General features: G+C 43.1%; 1 protein-coding gene across 3 annotated transcripts in view; it reads right to left on the bottom strand.

The window, feature by feature from the left end:
- ERCC4 (ERCC excision repair 4, endonuclease catalytic subunit) overlaps positions 1 to 22,687 on the bottom strand; it is a 232,308-nt gene that overhangs the window by 107,545 nt on the left and 102,076 nt on the right. For 2 of the 3 annotated variants that reach the window (XM_069210419.1, XM_069210421.1), the window contains one exon: positions 5,189 to 5,326. The exons of the other annotated variant lie outside the window; for it this stretch is intronic. In XM_069210419.1, coding sequence (XP_069066520.1) covers positions 5,189 to 5,326 — 138 coding nt within the window. The remainder of the gene's footprint in view (positions 1 to 5,188; positions 5,327 to 22,687) is intronic. 3 annotated transcript variants of the gene reach the window in all.

The following is a 22,687-nucleotide window of genomic DNA, read 5'->3' as shown; positions in this document are numbered from 1 at the left end:
TGGCTTTGCCAATGTGTTTTAGCCATGTTGTTTAACAGCATGGCTACTATTTAGCATTGCTAAAAGTCAGTGACATAGAGAAGAGTGGCATGGAGTGTCGTAGAGTGTAATGGCAAAGAGTGGAGTACAGTGTTGTAGAGTGGAGAGGCAGATATTATTGTGTATTGGAGTGGCACACTGTGGAGTTGCTTACAGTGGCATGCATTGGATTGGCACAGAGAAGAGTGGAATATGTAGAGTACATTGGCGCAGAGTGCTGCAGAGTATAGTGGCAGAGTACAGTGGCACTGAATTCAGGGGTGTACAATGTAGTGTCAAAGAATGCAGTGGCGTAAATTAGAGCGGCGCAGAGTGCAGTAGAGTTGAGTGATGCAGAGGGCAGTGAGGCAGAGTAGAGTCAAGTGGCATAGAGGGCAGTGGCAGAGTAGTGTAGAGTATAGTGCCCTAGAATGCAGTGGCATAGAGTGAAGTAGTGCAGAGTAAAGTGACACAGAGTTCAGTGGCAGAGTGCAGTGTTGCAGAATAGTGTCAGAGTTCAACAGTGTACAGTGGAGTAGAGAGTAATGGTGTAGTGTACAGTGGCATACAATGCAGTGGAGGTGCAGTTGTGTAGAGTGCACTAGCGTACAGTGCAGTGGTTAAGAGTAGAGTGGCATAGAGTGCAGTGGAACAGAGTGGAGATGTGAAGATTGGTTTAGAGTGCAGAGAAAGAGTGGAGTTGTGCAGAGTGGATTAGATTGGAGTAGAGTGCAGTGGTTAAGGAGTGGTGTAAAATGCAGTGGAATAGTGGCTTTGTGCAGTGTGGAATAGAGTGGTGCAGAGTGTAGTGGCACAGAGTAGATTGTTTCAGAGTGTAGTGAACTGGTGTAGAGTGAAGTTGTGCAGGATAGAGTGCAGTTGCGTAACGTGGCGTAGAGTGCAATGGCATTGAATAAAGTGGTGAGCGTGCAGTGGCAGAGTGCAGTGATGCAGAGTAGATTAGAGTGGCGTACAGTGGATTGGCATAGAGTGCAGGGGCGTAGAGTTGAGAGTTACAAAGTAAAGTGCATTGGCTTAGAGTGTATTGCATAGAGTGCAGCGGCATAAAGTGCAGCGGCATAAAGTGCAGCGGCATAAAGTGCAGCGGCATAAAGTGCAGCGGCATAAAGTGCAGCGTTGCAGAGTGGCGTAGAGTGAAGTTATGCAGAGTAAACTGGTGTGGTATAGACTGGAGTGCGGTGGCGAAGAGTGCAGAGGTGTAGAGTAGAGAGGCAAAGAGTGTATTGGCATAGAGGAGAGTAGTACAGAAAGGAGTAAAGAGGCGTAGTGTGAAGCAGTAGCATGGAGTGGTGTAAAGTGGAGCGGTGCAGAGTACAGTGCAGTGGTGTGGAGTGGTGCAGAGTACAGTTAAGTGGAGTATTCATGGTGTGAAAGCACACTGCTGTTATAGAAAATACATTTTCAGTTGAAATGACTCTTACATTTGCACAGACATACAGCTTTACTATTAAACTATATAGTGCACAGACGAAAAAGTGTTGAAATTGCACCACCTAGTTTAATGATTCGTTTTGATCATATTAAAGTGTTTGTTTCCAACACACTGCAGAAATAACAAAAAATGTGCTTCATTTGTGGTACTAATTCTGATATATTCTGAAATTCTTACTCAGGCCATTTAGACATTGTTGTGTGCTATTAAAAAAAAAAAAAACTCTTTCTTACTCCCAGGATCTAGCAAGACTATCACATAAATCTTCTCATTTTAAAGTCAGAGTAAGAAAAGTAATTAAGTGCCCTTGGAAAACAGCACCTGATACTTGACCCCGGTCTTTGAATGCACAGCAAATGTGGCAGGATAAGAAGATTTAACGGTCTGCATACAGTAAGTGAGTGCATGGAAGGATAGAGAAACCACGGTTTAAGCAATGAGAGGGATGAACTGAACCTGGAGAGCTTAAAGCAAGTAAAGCCAGTAAATGGAAAGTCAGAAAATGTGAGTTACAAACCACAAAGCTAATGGTAATCAACAAGTGGAATGGATTCCTAGATCAACTTTATGAAAGTTCCTAAGATGTCTTTAGCAAACCAGACATCTGCTCTGTCTGGTAGGTTGCAAACTAAACAAAATGCATCCTTAGATACAGCTACCCAAACAGGTGTATGCATTATTCTCTACAGTTAACCTTGACCTTCGTGATTAAAATGGACCACAAGACTCATACAGCTGCAGAATATTTTTAAATGGGCATGTTGGAGCAATTACTAATTATTAGTAACGACCAGGATTCTCTTACTTCTCAAAAAGAGGCAGTAACAGAGAAATTTACTTGTTGAAAAGAATCAAATAAGACTTGTAAAGTGCAGCTAATTAGCAGTGAGGGTATTCAGGTGCTGCGAATTCTACTGCAGAGGTAGGGTTCAGTCAAACAGCCAGGTCTTGAGTCCTTTCATGAATTCTAGCAGAGAGGATAAGGTCCGGAGGTGAAGGGTGAGATCGATTTAGGACTTAGCCACAAGGCAGGAGAAGGAACATCCTCTGCTGTTGCTTCGCCATATGCAAGAGGTGTGAACAAGGTAGAGAAAGGCAGAGCACAGGTGTCTGGAGGGTTAGTGGAAGTTCAGGTGATGGCTGACTTATGCTGGTTCTTGGTTGTGCAGGGCTTTGTATATGTGGACCATCACCTTGAAGTGATATGCTTTCGAGGAGGTTGATAGTGTTAGGGCCAGCAGGGTCATCGTTGAGGAAACCGAGGTCTGAGGAGGATGTAGTGCTTGGATTCAATGGCGAGTGGGGAAATGAAATTGGGAATGCCGTTACAGAAGCTGGGGTGAGGACCTGCAGGCAAGGGTGTCTCTAATGCTGTTTTTTCCATCCGTGTCTCCATGATTAAGGTGGTGTCATCTGCAGTGGTGGTGAAGTGGATTGTTTCCTTATGGATAATGGCGATTCTAAATAGGTGTCTGTGGATAAGGTCTCAATGTGTTATCTTGTAGCCCTCGGTGATTGCTAAGGTAAAGTTGGTCGCTGGAGGAGGAGTTGAGCCAGGTCTCTGTGAGAAAGAGGATGTCAGGGTGAGGGAGGTGAGGGTGTCCCAGATCTTAGTGGCGTGTTTGCAGAGATAGTGCGTTGAGCCGGAGGCAGTGAAGATGCCTTGAGGTGGTACTGTCAAGCGCGGTAGTGGTTGTCATGTATGCAGGCACTCCGTTGTTGTAGGATAAGAGGCAATTTATATATGCTATGGATTATGATATAATAGAAAATGTAGAAATGTTTCCCTACCAATAATAGAAGGGTAGTTAAATGGAAAGCACCATATTATGTAAACTATGCCTGTGTATACTGAGAATAATATTAAAAGATCTAGAAGAAAATCAGGAAATACTGAATGACAATGAGAAGAAAGAGATAGTGTTGTATGAACCCATCACTTTGAAGGCCTACAGAAACCTGTAATAGAAATGTTTGTGAGTGGTTTAACAATTATTGTGAATTGAAGAAAGTCTACTGTTTAGAACCCTAGAAGATTGAGAATAGTAAACATGATGGTTAGCAGATTTTGTTCAAACTACGGAAGGAGCCTGGCATGATTAAAAACACATTACAGGTAGTTATTATAGAATGCAGTAAGATTTGGCACTGTCTGCCCTTGAGCCGAAGTCTGTAGCTCAGGGAAATTGAGGGCACCTTAATCGTCCTGAATGGCTCACAGGACTGTGAGATTTGTTTGTACAGTTTAGACAGATATAATCCAACAGAGAGGCTAAGTTGGGGACCACACTGTTGTGAGCTTTTCTAGCACAACCTCTTTCCTACCAGAGTGCTACTTCTGCCTTTTTGGTGCAACTAGTTTTAAAAGCCAAAAAATATACAACACTCGAAGCCTTGAGAGTATCCCAGTGGACCTGTATTATGAAAGTATGGGCACTAGTTTTTAGAAGGGCGTTTAATGCTGTGTCTTCTAGTGATGTCTGAGCTTTTAGCAGTTCGTAAGAAGGATCCCAGTTACACCAATCCCGCCAACTACATATTTAATTGCTTGCTAGCAGGCATCGGTGACTGAAACAGGTTTAGGTTGGGTCTAAGGGCATTCTTTCCAACACATTGGTAGAAATGGTTTTGGTACTGTGATGATGCCATGGGACTATTTGATTGGTTTTGAGTATGCATGCCTTAGGAAAATTCCCTAATCTGGTTAATCAATCTGGTTACTCAAGATTGGTAGTTTGCACAAAAAACCAGGAGCTGAATAAACCTTTGATTTCTTCCCTGCAGAGATTTTATACTGAAACATGAAAGGTTGTAAACAGCCTACATGGGGGATAGCAGAAGATTTGTTTTATCTTCAGGCGGGGTGCAGCAAGAGTCTTCTCTCATATTGGGGAGTATCTGAAGAAGTGAAATCTTGACAACTAAGTTGTGTCATGAGACAATCCTTATATTATCATTTGTGGAGGATGCAGCCCTTCTTTCATTAACAGAATTATCTAAGTACCATCTTCTTGAGGAATGTAAAAATAACTTTACTCTAAGAATGCTGGCTATTAATGTCACCACAACACGAGTCATAATAAGGAAGCCAGAGGCCCCACCACTTCCCATCAGCAATGTAATTACCTGTTATACCAGGTCTCTAATTTCTACTACCTGTGCATTCGTTTATTCTAAATTAATTTGGGTGGAGCACATAGATAAGGCTTCGTCTAAATTGAGACCAACTACTGGGGCTGTACTGATATGTAAGCAAAGGATTGGTAACCAGCCATTCGAGTTATTTTTTTGAAGTTACTTTGTCATCTGTGGCCTAGCACTTCTTTCACAACCCTGCACTTAGAGCTTGGCATCAACCCCATTTCAGACATAATTGCCCTTTAGCCTCTTTTAAATTGGACTGGACTGCATAGGAACCCCTAGGCCGATATATTCATTACAAACCTCAGGTATGTCACGCCTCTGGCTGAGCAACCAAAAATGGGTGTCTCTCATGGCACAAGGCACCTTATCGAATTAGAGTTCAAGGATTTGTGGATTAACGTTTCATTCACAAATGAACTTACTCTTGGGATGATCAAGGAGAAGTATTGGCATACTAAAAGTATGAAAACACTCCAAAACATTAAATAGGTTAGCCTGTCATTTGGATATCTGAGGTCCAAGAAAAATGCAGGCTTCACACTTTACCTTGATACAATTTATGACTGAACTCACCATTCTTGATTAGACATGATACATTGCTGCCACACAACTTTATGTCCCAATAGAACACATCTGTGGTCAAGGACGGCCTTTGAGATTGTAGCTTGGGGGAAGAGACACTGTACTGCACTTCCAGAAAGCAATGGATCCCTTTAATGAAAAAATCATGTTCATTCTGAGCTTTATTTGTTATGCATTTATTGTACTTCTCTGTATTTGAGTTTACATCGAACAGTGGATATTTACATTAACAACAAGTGCCTGGGACTAGCTACTCAAAATGAGAGTCCTGATCTTGGACAATTCAGATAAACTGCATGCAGTAGGTTTGGTACCTAGTCTACTCTTTTGTCTTACCTGGATAATGTGCTATATTTTTGGAAAACGTTTTTCCATCACTTTTATTTTCGTTGGCAGTCGCCTTTACTTGGACTGCCCATTGACAATAGCAGCTGTCCATGAAAGTGACATAGAATCATTATTCATGTTAGAAAACAAATTGGAATATATTGGGAATGCAAGGATAGTAGCTCATTTAGAGTTCTATTGATTCTCATTGTTTAGCAAAGAAAGTGGCAAAGAGGTTTTATGCTGGACTTTAATCAAGGTATACCAGCAGAAGACCAGCAGTAGCTGAAATTTGGAGGATCTCTGCTTGATAGAAATTTAAATCAGATAAGACAATTACATAAATCCTGTGCCACATGGGTAGGGAAAAACTATACTGAAAGCAACAGTAATCTGCAAGAAGAATACATAAGTGGGGAAGACATTCTTCGTTTTCCTAGATACAGCTCAGAAACACAACTATTAGAGACCATAAAAGCATCAATTGACTTAAAGAAAAGCACATGGAACAGCATGCAGACAAATATAACGTACAGCACACTGATAAAGGGTTAAGGTTCACCGGGTAAAATCAACCCAGCCTGATAGTTAGACCTACAAACTTCTGAATCGTTTGACCATGGTCCTCAGAGCTTGTAGAGAGCATTAGTTTACGCCAACATACCATTTACGCATCACCCCAGCCCAGCCATCCCACCTTCTTTTAGCTGGGGATGCGTTGTTTTTCAGGAAGGGGTTATTGGTTAGTTTACATACACATTAAACAGATATTTCGCCAATTAAATATATAGTTTCAATAAAGAGCACCAAATGGGGCATATCCAAAAGGAGCATCTGACTTCAGTATTTTGCATGTGACCTTGAGGACCCTTTTCTAAATCACTCAAGCGTCAATATGTCAAAGCAGCAGCAATCTGATAGAGCACTGAAAGCAACCTAGTTACACCCATAGCTAATGAAGTTATATTTTTTTTTAATCCTATACAATTTCAGTCAGACCATCATTTTTTTTGCCCACAATGTTAGCTCTGCCAGACATATTCAGCCTTGGTCCTACTCCAATGGGAACAGTCAAACCCGAAATGCCGGGCAATGTCCCGTCTGCTTGGAACACAATCAACCAAAACCTTGTCATATTTTAATAGAAATGATAAAGGGCTCCCTGGCCATACAAGAAGGTGACCATGCTAGATGCCGCTGGGGATATGATGTAACAACAAACAAGAACGCAAAGCTGTCTAAGGTTTTTACAATGTTAAGTAAAATGTCCATTGCAGAGAACATAGCAGCCAACACGGAGGCAGGCCGCTAGAGAGTTGAGTGTCTGGGGACCCGGTCAGCGTTTACTGAAGAGAGGAGAGCACAGATGTGCCGGTTCACCTGCTGGGATTCGGAGGAGAACGGCGGTAGGCCTGGAGGAGCTGTGGGTTGGACTCATGCCCTCCTGGAGCTTCAAAGAAGCCGCTTGGCTGTCATGCATTTTCATCTCCGAGGAAGATGATGCAGCATCAGCACAGGCACAGTGCTGCCCGAGGAAGAAGGGGCCGCAGTCTGGTGGCGAGAAGAGGCTCCAACTGTCAGTCTCCGCGAAAGCAGCAAAAGGAGGCGGAAGCCTCGCAGTCAGGAAGAGGAAAGAGGCGACGAGGGAAGAAAGGTCCCTAGGCGTTACTAAAGGTAGGAGCGGTGACAGGAGGTACTCGGGAGGTAGAGTCGATAAGAATTACATGGTGTTTAATACACAAGAGGATGTTTTACCAGGGCAGGAGGACGGAAAGACTCGAATGTTACATCTTTCAGAGTCTAGTATAATAAGTCAGAGAACTAATCTGGGGAAAGCAGGAAAATTTAATAAAAAATCCCCTGTCTCTGGGAAGCTGACAGCCGACAGTTACACCCCCCCCCCCCTCTCCCCCACGTCTAAGGTCTAACTTCAAAGTTCTCCCGTTGGTGGTGTGTCTTAGTGAGCTCATTGGAACCTGCAACTCAATGGAGGGTGTGGTGGGTAGGAAAGCTTTGCCTCCTACTGAAATGGAGTCAGAGAACAGAATAGTGGAATATGGAGGCGAAGGGAGTGAGGGCGAGGGAAGGAGCCAAAACAAGAATTCAGTCAAGAGTACATATGGAAAACTTTGACTGCCAAATTAAAAACACAGAGGCAGCTTCTTTTACAGGGAGCTCCATAAGCAGGATTGAGGCACAGAAGGAAAGTGAAGCACAGGAACGAATACAGGCCTCGTTGGAGGCGGAAACTGGGCTTAGACATTTGAGTGCCCCATATAGAGGCAATGATTGTAGCACTGTCGGAGGAGATTAAAAAAGGTTTTGCGGTATCTGAAGCAAATCAAGTAAACAATAGAGAGGCCTGTGAAACATTGGGGAAAAAAAATATTTGCTGGCTAAGATAACTCAAGTGCTACAAGAGTCGGTGGGAGCTCTGAAAGAAGATTTCAGGAAGAATAACTAGGAAATTTGGCAGCTGAAGGTTAATGAGCAAGAAATGCAGGACAAGATGGAACGATTAGAGAATGCTGCAAGAAAAAACAACCTGAAAATCCTTAATATACCTGAGGGAGTGGAAGGAGATGATATTCAGACATATATGGCTTCTCTTATTAAGAATGCATAGCAGCTGGAAGAAAGTGAAGAGGCCACTGCAGCAGACATTCAGAGGATTCACAGAGACCTTTTTAAACTGAGATCCCAGTAAAAAGAAGTCACGTAAAAGTTTGGTAAACTTTCTGACCTATGCGTTGAAGGAGAAGTTTCTGTTAAAAGCTTCAAAACAAAAAATCACTAAAAGGGAAGGACTTCTCTTTTGAAGTAAGGTCGGATCTCGCTAGAAGTACTCTGAATAAACAGTGGGAACTAGGGATACACTTGGAGGATTTCAAGAAACTAGGCATCTGAGTTAAACATAAATTTTCAGCCTTCCTGTGTGTGATGTACAACAACAAAATGTATAATGGGAGGGATCAAAAAACAGCAGATGAGATATTACAAACCATTAGGTACATAAATTTGTAGGTTTGAAGGTTCTGTTAACTTCTGTCTGGCCGGGCACCCCAGAGGCGCTCTAAAATCTGGGCATATCATCCACCCCATGAGGAGGCAGGGATGGGTTCTCTACGGGTGGGAGTTGCAGGAGGCCACAAGGGGGAGTAGGTGGGGAGCACTAGGGAGAAAAAGAAAAAAAATCCTCATTTACCTCATTTATAATGGATGGTAGAGCTATTGGGAAATAAATGGGAAAGAATCATACGAACTGGGGGGAGACAGTAGACTGATTCAAATTATGACATGGAATGTGAATGGGTTGAGAACTAGAGGAAGAAGAAGTAGAATTTGGCAGTACCTGAAGGATTCCCCTGCGCATATTATAATTTTGCAGGAAACACATCTGACTGGAAGGGAATGTACAAAATTATTTAGGTCACAAAAGTGGGTTCAATATTTTATCTGTTCGGACCATAATTTTAATACCCAGGGGTGGCTATTGTGATCAAGCAACAGTTTAGAGCAGCAGTGCCAGGTGTAACCTCTGATCATTAGTGTCGGTGGATCATAGCTAAGCTCCAAGAATATAATACTGTATTCACGGTAGCGGCGTTTTATGGTCCAAATTGTGATGATACCGACCCGATGAGAAGGATGTTTTCCCGCCTCCTGGAGTTTACAGATTTGTGTATAATAGCAGGGGATTTTAATGTGATTATGGTAAACAATCTGGACAGGTCATCGAGAGCTAGGCTAACAGCTATGCCGAACTAACAGTCTTACCTTAAGATGAGGATTTAGGAATTTGGACTGTGCAATCTTTGGAGCTTGAGATCACTCGGCGGTGGTATTGACAATGAAATTAGCCATAAAAAATGAGGTGAGATGGTGGACATTAGATCGCTCTTTGTTGCTTGAGAATGAAGTGGTGAAACAATTATGAATAGAGACAGAAGAGTTCTTTAAAATTAATTTAGGATCAACCCCCATTGGTGTGGTTTGGGATGCGTACATGGCTTTTATAAGAGGTGAAATAACAAGCTTTAGTAGTTTTAGAAACAAGAAGTAGAGGATGGAAATAAGCACTCTAGAAGCAGAAATGGCAGAATGTGTGTGCTCAGTAAAAGATGGGGAGGATCCTTTAGGTAAGCTAGAAGGAAGGATGAGACAGCTGAAAACAATTGGAGGAAGTACTGCAGGTGAGATTAAGGAAAAGATGTGAAGCAAGCAAATTAGCCCATTTTCAATATGGGGAGAGCACAGGAAAACTGCTAGCATGGAAAGCTAGAACAGAATAAACCAAAAACACTATCGGGGAGATCTGCTGTGGGCAAACGGGAGAGAGATGGACAAGTTGTGCCGATATAAGGAAGGTCTTTCTAGTTTTCTTTTCAGAGCTTTATAAGGAAGATAAGACAGTAACGAGGGAAGAGGTGAGAAATTGGAGGAGCATAGACACGCTAACCAGATAAACAAATAAGGAGCAGATGCACATAAACAAAAAAATCTCACAGGGAGAAATCAGGGCTGCACTTAAAAATGGTAATGAAGACAAAGCTGTTGGGCCAGATGGCATCCCGGTAGAGATGTACAAGGCATTGGGGGAATCTATAGTGCCAATTATGTTAGCCCTGCTTGGAGAGATCTTTTAGAAGGGACTGGCATTACCAGAATCGCGGAATGACACTATAATGATTTTGGTTTTGAAGCCAGGCGAAAGTCCATCAAGATGTGAGTCATATAGACCAATATCTCTTTTGAACAACGATTGCAAGATTTTTGCTAAAGTGCAGGCAGATAGAATGAATGGGGTGGTGGCAGGACTCCTGCATAAGGATTATAAAGGATTCAATAAAGGTAGGCACCTCCACGAGCTAATGTCCAATTTAATAGGGGACATTGACTTGGCAACAACGCATGGTTGCCCTATCACAGTAATTACGCTGGATGCCATGAAGGCCTTTGATAGAGTTAACTGGGCTTATCTAATTTCAATTTTAAATGATTATAGATTTGGGGAAAATTTCTGTAAGATGGTGGTTCAGCTCTACCAAGCCCCTTCAGCTAGGGTACTGGTTAATGGGAACCTGTCGTCCTCCTTTAAAATAACTAGAGGTACGTGGCAGGGTTGCCCGCTCCCTCCAATACGATTTAATCTGCATATTGAGCCTTAGGCCAGAAGAATATGACAGGACCAAAGGAGTTCTCATTTTCTATGCTGTGGATAGGAGAAAAAGGTCTCACTGTACGCAGATGATCTGTTGTTATATACTTCGGACTTACAAACAACACTTCCAACAGTTTTGGATATTGCTGCTGATTTTGGGAAAGTGTCAGGCTACCATGTTAATGCAGCGAAACCGAAATGAGATATTTTGGGCTTAAAGATTGTACAAGACATTGAGCAGATACCAGTGATCAACTTAAGAAAAGTACGGACGGAATGCAACAACCTGATGTGAGGGTGGATTTTCCTGCCCTTGTCAATTCTAGGAAGGGTGAGCCTGGTAAAGATGGTGATTCTGCCTAAGGTTAGTTTTTTGTTTAATACAATCCCATTGCAAATGGACAAGAAGTTGGCAGCAAAAATCAAGCAGGGTATTAATTCATTTACATTGACCCAGAAAGGGGCTAGAATATCATGGAAGAAGCTGTGTAGAAGAAGGGAGAAAGGGGGACTTGCATTGCCAGATCTCCAATATTATGTTTGGGCCTTCCAACTTAAGAATGCAAGGATGCTATTCTCCTCTCCGTATTTGACAGATCTTAGATGTATATTAAAGGCTACGTCAGGGGGTGTGAAGGGGGCAGCAAACCATTTTCTGTTTAAAGTTTGGTGATCCCAAATATTTTTAAAAAATAAAACAAAGTGCTGAAAGATATGGCAAACATCTGATACAGCATAAGGCGAGTAACCAAGGTAGAATACTACAGTTATTGGACACCCATTTGGGACTCACCAGGTATGCCAGAGTGTTTTGAGGACATATTGATTATTCCAATTAAGAATGCGGGTTTCAAATACTGGGGAGATTTATTTAGGAAAGGCAACCTACTCTCATGGGACGAAATTTCTGTAGAGCTGGAGTGGGAAGAGGGGGGGAGTGAATTGTCAAGACTACAGTACCTGCAGTTGAAAGGGTGGGCACAGAGGAGCCAAGTGAGCACAGGCTTGAAGAATCAGCTGGAGGAGAAGATAATGGGAGGACTACCCCCCAAAAAAGAAGTGGCCACTTGGTAATGAGAAATGTTAGATCTGGTGGACAGGTATTTTAAGCTGGCAGAAGATCTGTGGGGACGCTATTTACCGGATGTGTATCTATAGGAAATATGGGTAATTTCTATGTGTACTTTATTTACCGTGGTTAAACCTGCTACTTACAGAAGGAATCATTTGTATTCAATTCACAGGGCTTATCTGTCTCCATACAAACGGTCAAAAATGAGGAAAGGAGGAGTGGCCAAATGCGGACAGTGTGGCTTAGAAAAGATTATAGATGTACATATGTTCATGAAATACCCAGCAATACACTCCTTCAGAGAAGAAGTAATGAGAATGATTTCTGATGTTACGGGGGTCGACATTAAGATAAGCCAATCTTTCGTAGTCTTTGGATTCATGCAGAGGGTTAGAGCATTGAAGAGTGATATATAGAAGCTGCTTTTCTGTGCTATACTGCTGGCTAGGAGAGAGAGAGAGATTTAGGAAATGGGTAGGAAATATAATTGCCTTCATACATAGATTGGCTGGATGAGTTAGACTATGCTTCAAGAATGGATACGGCAAGATGGATCACTAAAGCTAAGAAATTTTGGCTGCCTTTTGTAGATTGGTTGAAGAAACACAAAGCATTAGTTTAAGCCGATGTCTTGTCGAATGATTACACCCTTCCCACGCTCTTGTAGCCGTGTTGGTACAGCAGCTCCCCAGCTGGGGTATGGTGAGAGAGAGGAATGGCCTCCTTGGTAAAGGTCTGAATCTGAAAGCGAGAGGGTATAAAGCAAATTGGCTCAGGGAAGATCTGGAGCCTAAGGTGAATAAGGACAACAAAAATAAGGTGACCATTGACACCTCAGTACGGAAGACTGGTGGCAGTCATGTTTAATGAGAGAAGCACTCAGTTTTCTCAGCATCACTGAAGAAGCACCTACGTATGTTAGAAACCCTCAGTTCTCCATTACTGGGGCTTCACTGCCTCTCTGTATCTATGTGGTGGAGTGGGCTGATTTATTGTGTGTTACAAATTTTGGAGCCTTGTATTTAAGGAATGAAGCACTCTTTGAGAACATGATTGTAGTACTAAAATTCAAGCCCTCACCATGTAAGGTGTTATCAATGATGTAATTTCAGATGATAGGGATGTAATGAATGCAGTCATTGAACATGTCAATAGTTATGTAATATGTGAAGGTGCTAGCACTGCATGGTGAGGTTGCAAGTTATAGATACTTTAAGACACAAGCTATAGTTGCTTGAGATAACTATAACTGGTGAATTTTAGGGGTTTAGTTAGTTTAAAATGTTGTTTTAGTTGGTATTTTTCACGAACTATTAGGTCTCTTTATCCTTAGTTTTTTCAGTGTATTTCTATGTATTTTGTATGTAAAGTAAGATGTCAATTGGCGTGTCGAGCGTGGGTTTAGTCACAACCAACATCCCACCAGGCACAGCAGGTAAGAGATACCCAGGCACTGAAGGCTAATACCAGTGAGGGGTGACCTCTGTGTACCACACATCTACCACAAAGGTTGGGTATTCATGGGGACTAATCAAAGGCCCATCCAGCCTACCGATAGCCTGACTGGAGGCCATGTCAACAAAGGTATAGACTGGTGAGTGAACTGTATGTTCCGTTGAGAATCTGAGGACATTAGCTTGCCCATAGAATTAGAAATACAAGAGCTTGGGTTATGTCTCTTATAAAACAGCCCCTTTACGACCTGCTCCTAGGGGCGTATACCTCAATATGGGTTCACATCTCAATAACCTCTAGAGGGGCCTCCTCAATTAAACACCTTAGCACCTGTGGCTATGGGCACTCATCTAGAAAGCTTTATTTTGTGGAGACATTCCCATTTATTTGAGAGCACCTCTTCTTTAAAACGCATACTAAGGGCCAATGTGGAATATTTATGTCCTCTCTGACGTCGAAGCACACACAATGCAATATAACAGACTTCCTGACAGTACCAACCACTTCTGAAGAAACAATGGAAGAAAAAGACACTACTACAATATTAAAAGATGCCATCAAATTATGCCTGGACGACATTTAAAATGGCTGCAACAGTATCAGCTAAAAGGAAAGACCACAAAAAATGATGGGGTAATCAGATTAAATAGAGGTGATTCTATCCGGAGGGACTGCAATTCCTATTGATGAGCCAGGACAATAATGACTGCACCAGAGGAGGGCTGGCTAGTACTCAAACTGGAAACCCAGGCAGATCAACAAACAAATGATAAGGAGCAGAAGGATCGCAGAAGGAGGCGAAAGACCAGACATAGAGTACTCGGATGACATAATCAACTCATCAAAGACTGCTACGGAAAGACACTAAGACAATACTAACTCAGAAATTAGATTGAACCCAAGAAGCTTGACACCAACTTTTATGGGTGAATGCAGGATACCCCTCAGCAAACAGTACTGACAACTACATCAAGAAACCAATACGAAATAAGGGAATTTGACCTCTCCAGCTATCACATATGCACACATGACTGTGGGAACCTCAGGGATGTATTACACCAAGCTTGTGCTCAGGTAATTGGGTGAGGGGAAGGAGATTGGCACTGATGAAAGCCCTTCCAGAAGCAATCGTAACTGTAAACCATGATGGACACAAGGTATTGGGCTTAAGGTTGGGGAGGAAAGAGTTTGGAGATTAGTATTGTTTTTATTTCTTCAAAATTTTTGCTGTTAAGCTTTTGGGGCAGGGGAGGGGGTACCAAGTCTTATGTCACAGTTTTAGTGAAAGTTGGCGACTCACTGTGCCCATGGACGTCAGGAGGCTTGGAGCCTCCATTTTAACCTAACTAAACGTTAAGGGCCATAACTTCCTTGAAGCAGCTAGATACAGACATCATATTCCTACAGGAGACAAATTTCATTAAGAGGGATGCAAATCTCATGCATAATAGGCAATTTGCCTAACATTTCCTGTATGCACTAAAACTATTTTAGCTGAAGTTGTCATCTTGATCAATAGAGTTGCAGTCTCCAAACATATAATCTCTAGGGATCCACGTGGGAACAAGGCAGGGTTGCCCTATGTCCCCGCTGCTATTTGCACTAGCAATAGAGCCCCTGGCCTGTGCTGCATGACAAAATCCACATATCACAGGCCTGCAATTCAGAGGTGCAGAAAATAACATTTGTTTATTTATAGATGACATACTACTGAGCATCAATGATCTGGAGTCTAGTTCCCTCACCCTGATGATTCTTTTATCAGGTTTTGAACAAGCCTCAGGTTTTAAAATCAATTTAGGAGAGTATGAAAGTCTTAATATGAACTTCCCTGAACACAAGGTGAGAGTGCTGCAACCACTGATTACAATACTTGGGCTGGGACCACCATTAAATACTTTGGTCTTAATGTATTCACCTCCATTGCTGACTGGAGGAACCATGACTGACCTATCCTAAAATCCCACATATCTGCTGAACTGGGTCATTGGAGATATATGGAAAATGTCACTTACCCAGTGTACATCTGTTCGTGGCATGAGTCGCTGCAGATTCACATGCTGTGCACAGTCCGCCGTCTGGTGTTGGGCTCGGAGTGTTACAAGTTGTTTTTCTTCGAAGAAGTCTTTTCGAGTCACGAGACCGAGGGACTCCTCCCATTTCGATTCCATTGCGCATGGGCGTCGACTCCATCTTAGATTGTTTTCCCCGCAGAGGGTGAGGTAGGAGTTGTGTATGTTAGTAATAGTGCCCATGCAATGGAATGAATACGTATGTACATAATAAAGGTTAAAGTAATATATTTACAAATGTACAAATGTTCAAGATCTACTTCTAAACGGCTACAGGCTCCCGGGGAGGCGCATGTGAATCTGCAGCGACTCATGCCACGAACAGATGTACACTGGGTAAGTGACATTTTCCGTTCGATGGCATGTGTAGCTGCAGATACACATGCTGTGCATAGACTAGTAAGCAGTTATCTCCCCAAAAGCGGTGGTTCAGCCTGTAAAAGTTGAAGTAGTTTGAAATAATGTTCTTAGTACAGCCTGACCTACTGTGGCTTGTTGTGCAGTTAACACATCTACACAGTAGTGCTTGGTAAATGTATGAGGCGTAGACCATGTTGCTGCCTTACATATTTCGTTCATTGGAATATTTCCTCGAAAGGCCATGGTAGCCCCTTTCTTTCTTGTTGAGTGTGCCTTTGGTGTAATAGGCAGCTCTCTCTTTGCTTTAAGATAGCAGGTTTGAATACACCTAACTATCCACCTAGCAATGCCTTGTTTTGAAATTGGATTTCCTGTATGAGGTTTCTGAAAGGCAATAAATAGTTGTTTTGTTTTTCTAATTAGTTTCGTTCTGTCAATGTAGTACATTAGTGCTCTTTTGATGTCTAATGTATGTAGTGCTCTTTCCGCTACAGAATCTGGTTGTGGGAAGAACACTGGTAATTCTACTGTTTGATTTAAGTGGAACGGTGAGATAACCTTTGGTAAAAATTTAGGATTTGTTCTTAGAACTACTTTATTTTTATGTATCTGAATAAATGGTTCTTGTATGGTAAATGCTTGAATCTCGCTCACTCTTCTTAGAGATGTGATGGCAATCAAAAAAGCAACTTTCCACGTCAAGTATTGCATTTCACAAGAATGCATGGGCTCGAAAGGTGGACCCATGAGTCTTGTTAAGACAATGTTGAGGTTCCATGAAGGAACAGGTGGTGTTCTTGGTGGTATGATTCTCTTTAAGCCTTCCATAAACGCTTTAATGACTGGTATTCTAAATAGTGAAGTTGAATGAGTAATTTGTAGGTAAGCTGATATTGCGGTGAGATGTATTTTTATGGAAGAGAAAGCTAGATTTGATTTTTGCAAATGTAGTAAATATCCTACTATATCTTTTGGAGATGCGTGTGATGGCTGAATTTGATTATTCTGGCAGTAATACACGAATCTTTTCCACTTGTTTGCGTAGCAGTGTCTAGTGGTAGGTTTCCTAGCTTGTTTTATGTCCTCCATACATTCTTGTGTGAGGTGCAAGTGTCCGAATTCTAGGATTTCAGGAGCCAAATTGCTAGATTCAAAGATGCTGGATTTGGATGTCTGATCTGTTGTTTGTGTTGTGTTAACAGATCTGGTTTGTTGGGTAGTTTGACATGAGGTACTACTGACAGGTCTAGTAGTGTCGTGTACCAAGGTTGCCTTGCCCATGTTGGTGCTATTAGTATGAGTTTGAATTTGTTTTGACTCAACCTGTTTACTACATATGGAAGGAGAGGGAGAGGGGGAAAAGCGTATGCAAAGATCCCTGACCAGTTCATCCATAGAGCATTGCCTTGGGATTGATCTTGTGGGTACCTGGATGCAAAGTGTTGGCATTTTGAGTTTTCCTTTGTTGCAAATAGATCTATTTGAGGTGTTCCCCAAATTTGAAAGTAATTGTTTAGTATTTGGGGGTGAATTTCCCATTCGTGGGTTTGTTGGTGATCTTGAGAGAGATTGTCTGCCAACTGGTTCTGAATCCCTGGAATAAATTGTGCTATTAGGCGAATGTGGTTGTGAATCGCCCAATGCCATATTTTCTGTGTTAGGAGGCACAACTGTGTCGAGTGTGTCCCTCCTTGTTTGTTTAGATAATACATTGTTGTCATGTTGTCTGTTTTGACAAGAATGTATTTTTGGGTTATTATGGGTTGAAATGCTTTGAGCGCTAGAAATACTGCTAACATTTCCAAGTGATTTATGTGAAACTGTCTCTGATGTATGTCCCATTGTCCTTGGATGCTGTGTTGATTGAGGTGTGCTCCCCACCCTGTCATGGAAGCATCTGTTGTTATGACATATTGTGGCACTGGGTCTTAGAAAGGCCGCCCTCGGTTTAAATTTGTACTGTTCCACCATAGAAGCGAGATGTATGTTTGGCGGTCTATCAACACCAGATCTAGAAGTTGACCCTGTGCTTGTGACCATTGTGATGCTAGGCACTGTTGTAAGGGCCGCATGTGCAATCTTGCGTTTGGGACAATGGCTATGCATGAAGACATCATGCCTAGTAGTTTCATTACCATTCTGACTTGTATCTTTTGTGTTGGATACATGGCCTGTATTACTTTGTGAAATGTTTGAACCCGTTGTGGACTTGGAGTGGCAATCCCTTTTGCTGTGTTGATTGTCGCTCCTAAGTATTGCTGCGTTTGACACAGCAAAAGGTGTGACTTCGCGTAGTTGATGGAGAAACCTAGCCTGTGAAGGGTTTGTATGACATATTTTGTGTGCTGTGAATACTGTTTTAGCGTGTTGGTTTTGATTAACCAGTCGTCTAAGTACGGGAACACATGTATTTGCTGCCTTCTGATATGTGCAGCTACTACTGCCAGGCATTTTGTAAAAACTCTTGGCGCAGTTGTTATTCCGAATGGCAACACTTTGAATTGGAAATGTATACCTTGGAATACGAACCTTAGGTATTTCCTGTGTGAAGGATGTATTGGTATATGGAAATACGCATCTTTTAGATCTAATGTTGTCATGTAGTCTTGCTGTTTGAGCAGTGGGATTACGTCTTGTAACGTGACCATGTGAAAGTGGTCTGATTTTATGTAGGTATTTAGTGTTCTGAGATCTAGTATTGGTCTCAGAGTTTTGTCCTTTTTGGGTATTAGAAAGTACAGTGAGTAAACTCCTGTGTTTTTTTGTTGAATTGGTACTAATTCTATTGCGTCCTTTTATAGCAATGCTTGAACTTCTAGTCCTAGAAGATCTATATGTTGTTTTGACATATTGTGTGTTTTCGGTGGGACGTTTGGAGGGAATTGGCGAAATTCTATGCAATAACCATGCTGGATAATTGCTAAGACCCAAGTGTCTGTTGTTATTTCCTCCCAAAGTTTGTAAAATTGGCTTAGTCTTCCCCCCACAGGTGTTATGTGATGGGGGTGTGTGACTTGTGAGTCACTGCTTATTTTGAGGGGTTTTGGGGCCTTGGAATTTTCCTCGATTTTTTGGGAATTGGCCCCCTCTAAATTGCCCCCGAAAACCTCCCCTCTGATATTGACCCTGGTAGGTAGGCCTTGTTTGTGAGGTTGTGGTTTCTGTGGGTTGACCTCGAAACCCTCCCCTAAAAGGTGTTTTCCGAAATGTGCCTCTGCTCTGCGGGGAGTAGAGTGCGCCCATGGCTTTAGCTGGATCGGTGTCCTTCTTGAGTTTTTCGATGGCAGTGTCTACCTCCGGCCCAAACAATTGCTGTTCATTAAACGGCATATTGAGCACAGCCTGCTGGATTTCCGGTTTGAACCCAGAAGTGCGCAGCCATGCGTGCCTTCGTATTGTGACTGCAGTGTTTATTGTCCTTGCAGTTGTATCTGCTGCATCCATGGAAGACCGTATCTGATTATTTGAGATACTTTGGCCCTCTTCCACCACCTGTTGCGCTCTTTTTTGGAACTCCTTGGGTAAGTGTTCGATGAAATGTTGCATTTCATCCCAATGAGCCCTGTCGTATCTTGCCAAAAGTGCTTGTGAATTGGCAATACGCCACTGATTTGCTGCTTGTGCTGCAACCCTTTTTTCCGCAGCATCAAATTTGCGGCTCTCGTTGTCTGGAGGTGGTGCGTCGCCTGAGGTATGAGAGTTGGCTCTCTTACGAGCTGCCCCCACAACTACTGAGTCTGGTGTTAGTTGTGTTGTAATATATATTGGATCTGTGGGCGGTGGCTTATATTTTTTCTCCACCCTTGGAGTTATGGCTCTGCCTTTAACTGGATCCTGAAATATTTGTTTTGAATGTCTTAGCATTCCTGGGAGCATGGGAAGGCTTTGATACTGGCTATGGGTGGAGGATAGGGTGTTAAAGAGAAAGTCATCCTCAATTGGTTCCGAATGTAAGGAGACATTGTGAAACTCGGCTGCCCTTGCGACCACCTGTGTATAGGATGTACTGTCCTCAGGTGGTGACGGTTTTGTAGGATAAGAGTCTGGGCTATTGTCAGACACTGGAGCATCGTAGAGGTCCCATGCATCGGGATCATCCTGACTCATTGTGGTATGAGCTGGTGAGTGAATTAGTGGTCGAGTTGTCGCTGGTGATGCATGTGTTGATGGTGGTGGAGAAGGTGGTGGGGTTGTTTTGTTTGCCACCTTTGCCTGTGGTTGCTTGTCCCCTTGTTGAAAGGCAAGTTTCCTTTTAATCTTGATTGGGGGAAGAGTGGTTATCTTCCCTGTGTCTTCATGAATATGAAGCCTTCTCTGCGTGTAGTCAGGCTCTACAGCTTGAAGCTCCTCTCCAAATCTATGTAATTGGGTGGTTAACCCTTGTTCCTCTATATAGGAACTAGTTTTCGGCTCCGAGGCTGGATGTTTCGGGACCGAAACCTTTTCGGAAGTCTTTTCCGGCTCCGAAGAAATTTTCTTTGGTTTCGGCGCGGTGTCTCGGTGCCGAATCTCTTCGGTGCCGCTGTCTCTGTGCCGAAGTTTCTCGGAGCCGCTGTCTCTGCTCCGAGGTTGCTGTGTGGCGGTATCACGACCGGAGTCGGATGACTTCGACACCAGCATGCCCTTTTTTGGTGCCTTGGGTCGGTCACCTAGTTTTTGGGTTAAGCCATGGCCTGTTGGCGGTGGCGTCCCCTGGGCTTTTGTGGACTTTTCGTGAGTCCTTATTTTCGACGTCTTACTCACGGTTGTTGTTTCTTCAGCGTCGAGTTCTTCTGAATCCGACTCGTGGATGGAGAAAGCTTCTTCTTCCTCCTCGAACCGTTGTTGACCTGTCGGCGTGGATGCCATTTGTAATCTCCTGGCTCTTCGGTCTCTCAGCGTCTTCCTCGACCGAAACGCTCGACAGGCTTCACACGTATCCTCCTTGTGCTCGGGGGACAAGCACAAGTTACAGACCAGATGCTGATCCGTATACGGATATTTGTTATGGCATTTTGGACAGAAGCGGAACGGGGTCCGTTCCATCAGTCTTGAAGTCGCAGGCGGTCGGGCCGACCAGGCCCCGACGGGGGATCAAATTACCCCGAAGGGCCACCGGAGCTCTTCAAAATTCGGTGTCGATTTGTTCTAACTAACCCGATACCGAACGCAACAATACCGACGTTTTTTTCCGAGATTCTAACTAACTTTCCGACCCGAAACACGGAGCGAAAAGGAACACGTCCGAACCCATTGGCGGAAAAAAAACAATCTAAGATGGAGTCGACGCCCATGCGCAATGGAATCGAAGTGGGAGGAGTCCCTCGGTCTCGTGACTCGAAAAGACTTCTTCGAAGAAAAACAACTTGTAATACTCCGAGCCCAACACCAGACGGCGGACTGTGCACAGCATGTGTATCTGCAGCTACACATGCCATCGAACATATATATATATATATATATATATGATTAGACAAAATCAATGTCATTAAAATGTATGTTTTGCAACACCTGCTTTACTTATTCCAAGCCTTCCCAACTGCCATCCCATGAGCCGAGATTTTGACTTAGTAGAAAGCCATTTTACAGTTTATAAGGGCCAGTAGTAAGGCTAGAGTAAGTAAGAGGTTGCTAATGTCTCCAAAGATAAGAAGCATGTTAAACATCCATCAATATTTTTGGACAGAACACCTAAGGGCCATTGCCAGCTGGTCTGTCCGGCTTCAGAAAAGCATTTAATAGATACAGAAAGAGCTGTGGCCTCTGGATCTTTGTGGAGCATACCAGAGGTATTAAGAGGGGGAGGATTGACCATGAAAGCATGTACATTTCCCAAATCACCAAAATGGCACTGAAAATATAGGACTGAGTGGGTGAAGGGTGGGGGCCTAGTCTATCATAGAATTATCTATAGCGATGCCAGCTCACCTGCAAAATGGCCTCATAAAAGAAAATGGCAACAGTATCAAGAAGTGGAATTTGACAGCGGGCTTGGGCAAGAGGTTTTGGAGCAGCGGCGTGAGAAGGATGATGTTAACTCCAAAGAGAAAATGAGTACAAAATATGCGTGTGATGGTACCTGAGAATGCCTACACTGCATGTACTCCAATATAATCATAAGTGCTGGTATTGTGGGGGAATCTGTGGGTAGTATGTACCAGACTTATTCAGTTCTTCTGGTAGAAGTGCTGAGCCAGACTGACAGCATTACTGGGGTCTCCATATCTCGAAGGCCAGAATCTGTTCTGGTATATTGAGGCCACTGGCCACTTCAGGGGCAAAACCAGGATTGCAGAGTGGGGTAATAAACATTTGGCGGCAACCACCATATGGTGTAATTGATAGGTTTTAGGAACAAAAAGACACTCAACCGTATCTGGCTCAATTTAGGTGATCATGATGTGAAGTGCTATGATTATGGAGAAGCTATCCCAACCCAATACATGTTTTTAAACTCTTTGGGTCTGTATATGTATTATTTCACAGCCCTGCCTTTAATGGAAGACTGTAGACAGTCCCCACAGTATAGACACTCAGGAGAGGTAAATTTGGGTTTTTGAGGTAAGTATTTATTAGTAATTTGAAATAAGAACCGATGAAAAGTCAGTACGACGTTTAGCGCCGGTTTCTTCTCTGGAGTGGTGAATATCTTCCTTCTAATCTGTGTCCCTTTTCTTCCTTTTTTCTAGGTGGCGTACCGGATCGTCCTCATAAGGTCCCGGATGTGACATACAAGAAAAAGGGAACACATATCGCTGGTGAGTGGAACGAACGCTTTACAACACGTCGTCTACTTATTTGTTTTACTGGGGAAAAGGTTTAAGGAGGGGGGGGGGGGGGTTTATGTGTGATATAGGTGCCAGTGAGGACTTCAGGGCTTGTGTATATTCCGTACTTTACCCTTTTGTGCTCTCCCGGTGCTCTTTAAAGTGCCCTTCTCTCCTCCCTCCCCTCACCCTGCCTCCCTCCCTCCCTTCCCCAGCGTTTCTCCCCTTTTATTGTGCCCCTCGGTTTGTCCAGAAGGACCGTACCTTGTAGAGCCACGACCCTCCAGGGTCGTGGCT

Source organism: Pleurodeles waltl, chromosome 10 (genome assembly GCF_031143425.1).
Source record: "Pleurodeles waltl isolate 20211129_DDA chromosome 10, aPleWal1.hap1.20221129, whole genome shotgun sequence".
In the NCBI taxonomy this organism is placed as follows: domain Eukaryota; kingdom Metazoa; phylum Chordata; class Amphibia; order Caudata; family Salamandridae; genus Pleurodeles; species Pleurodeles waltl.
Note: the sequence above shows the minus strand (reverse complement) of the source record. Positions and strands in the feature narration are given on the sequence as shown.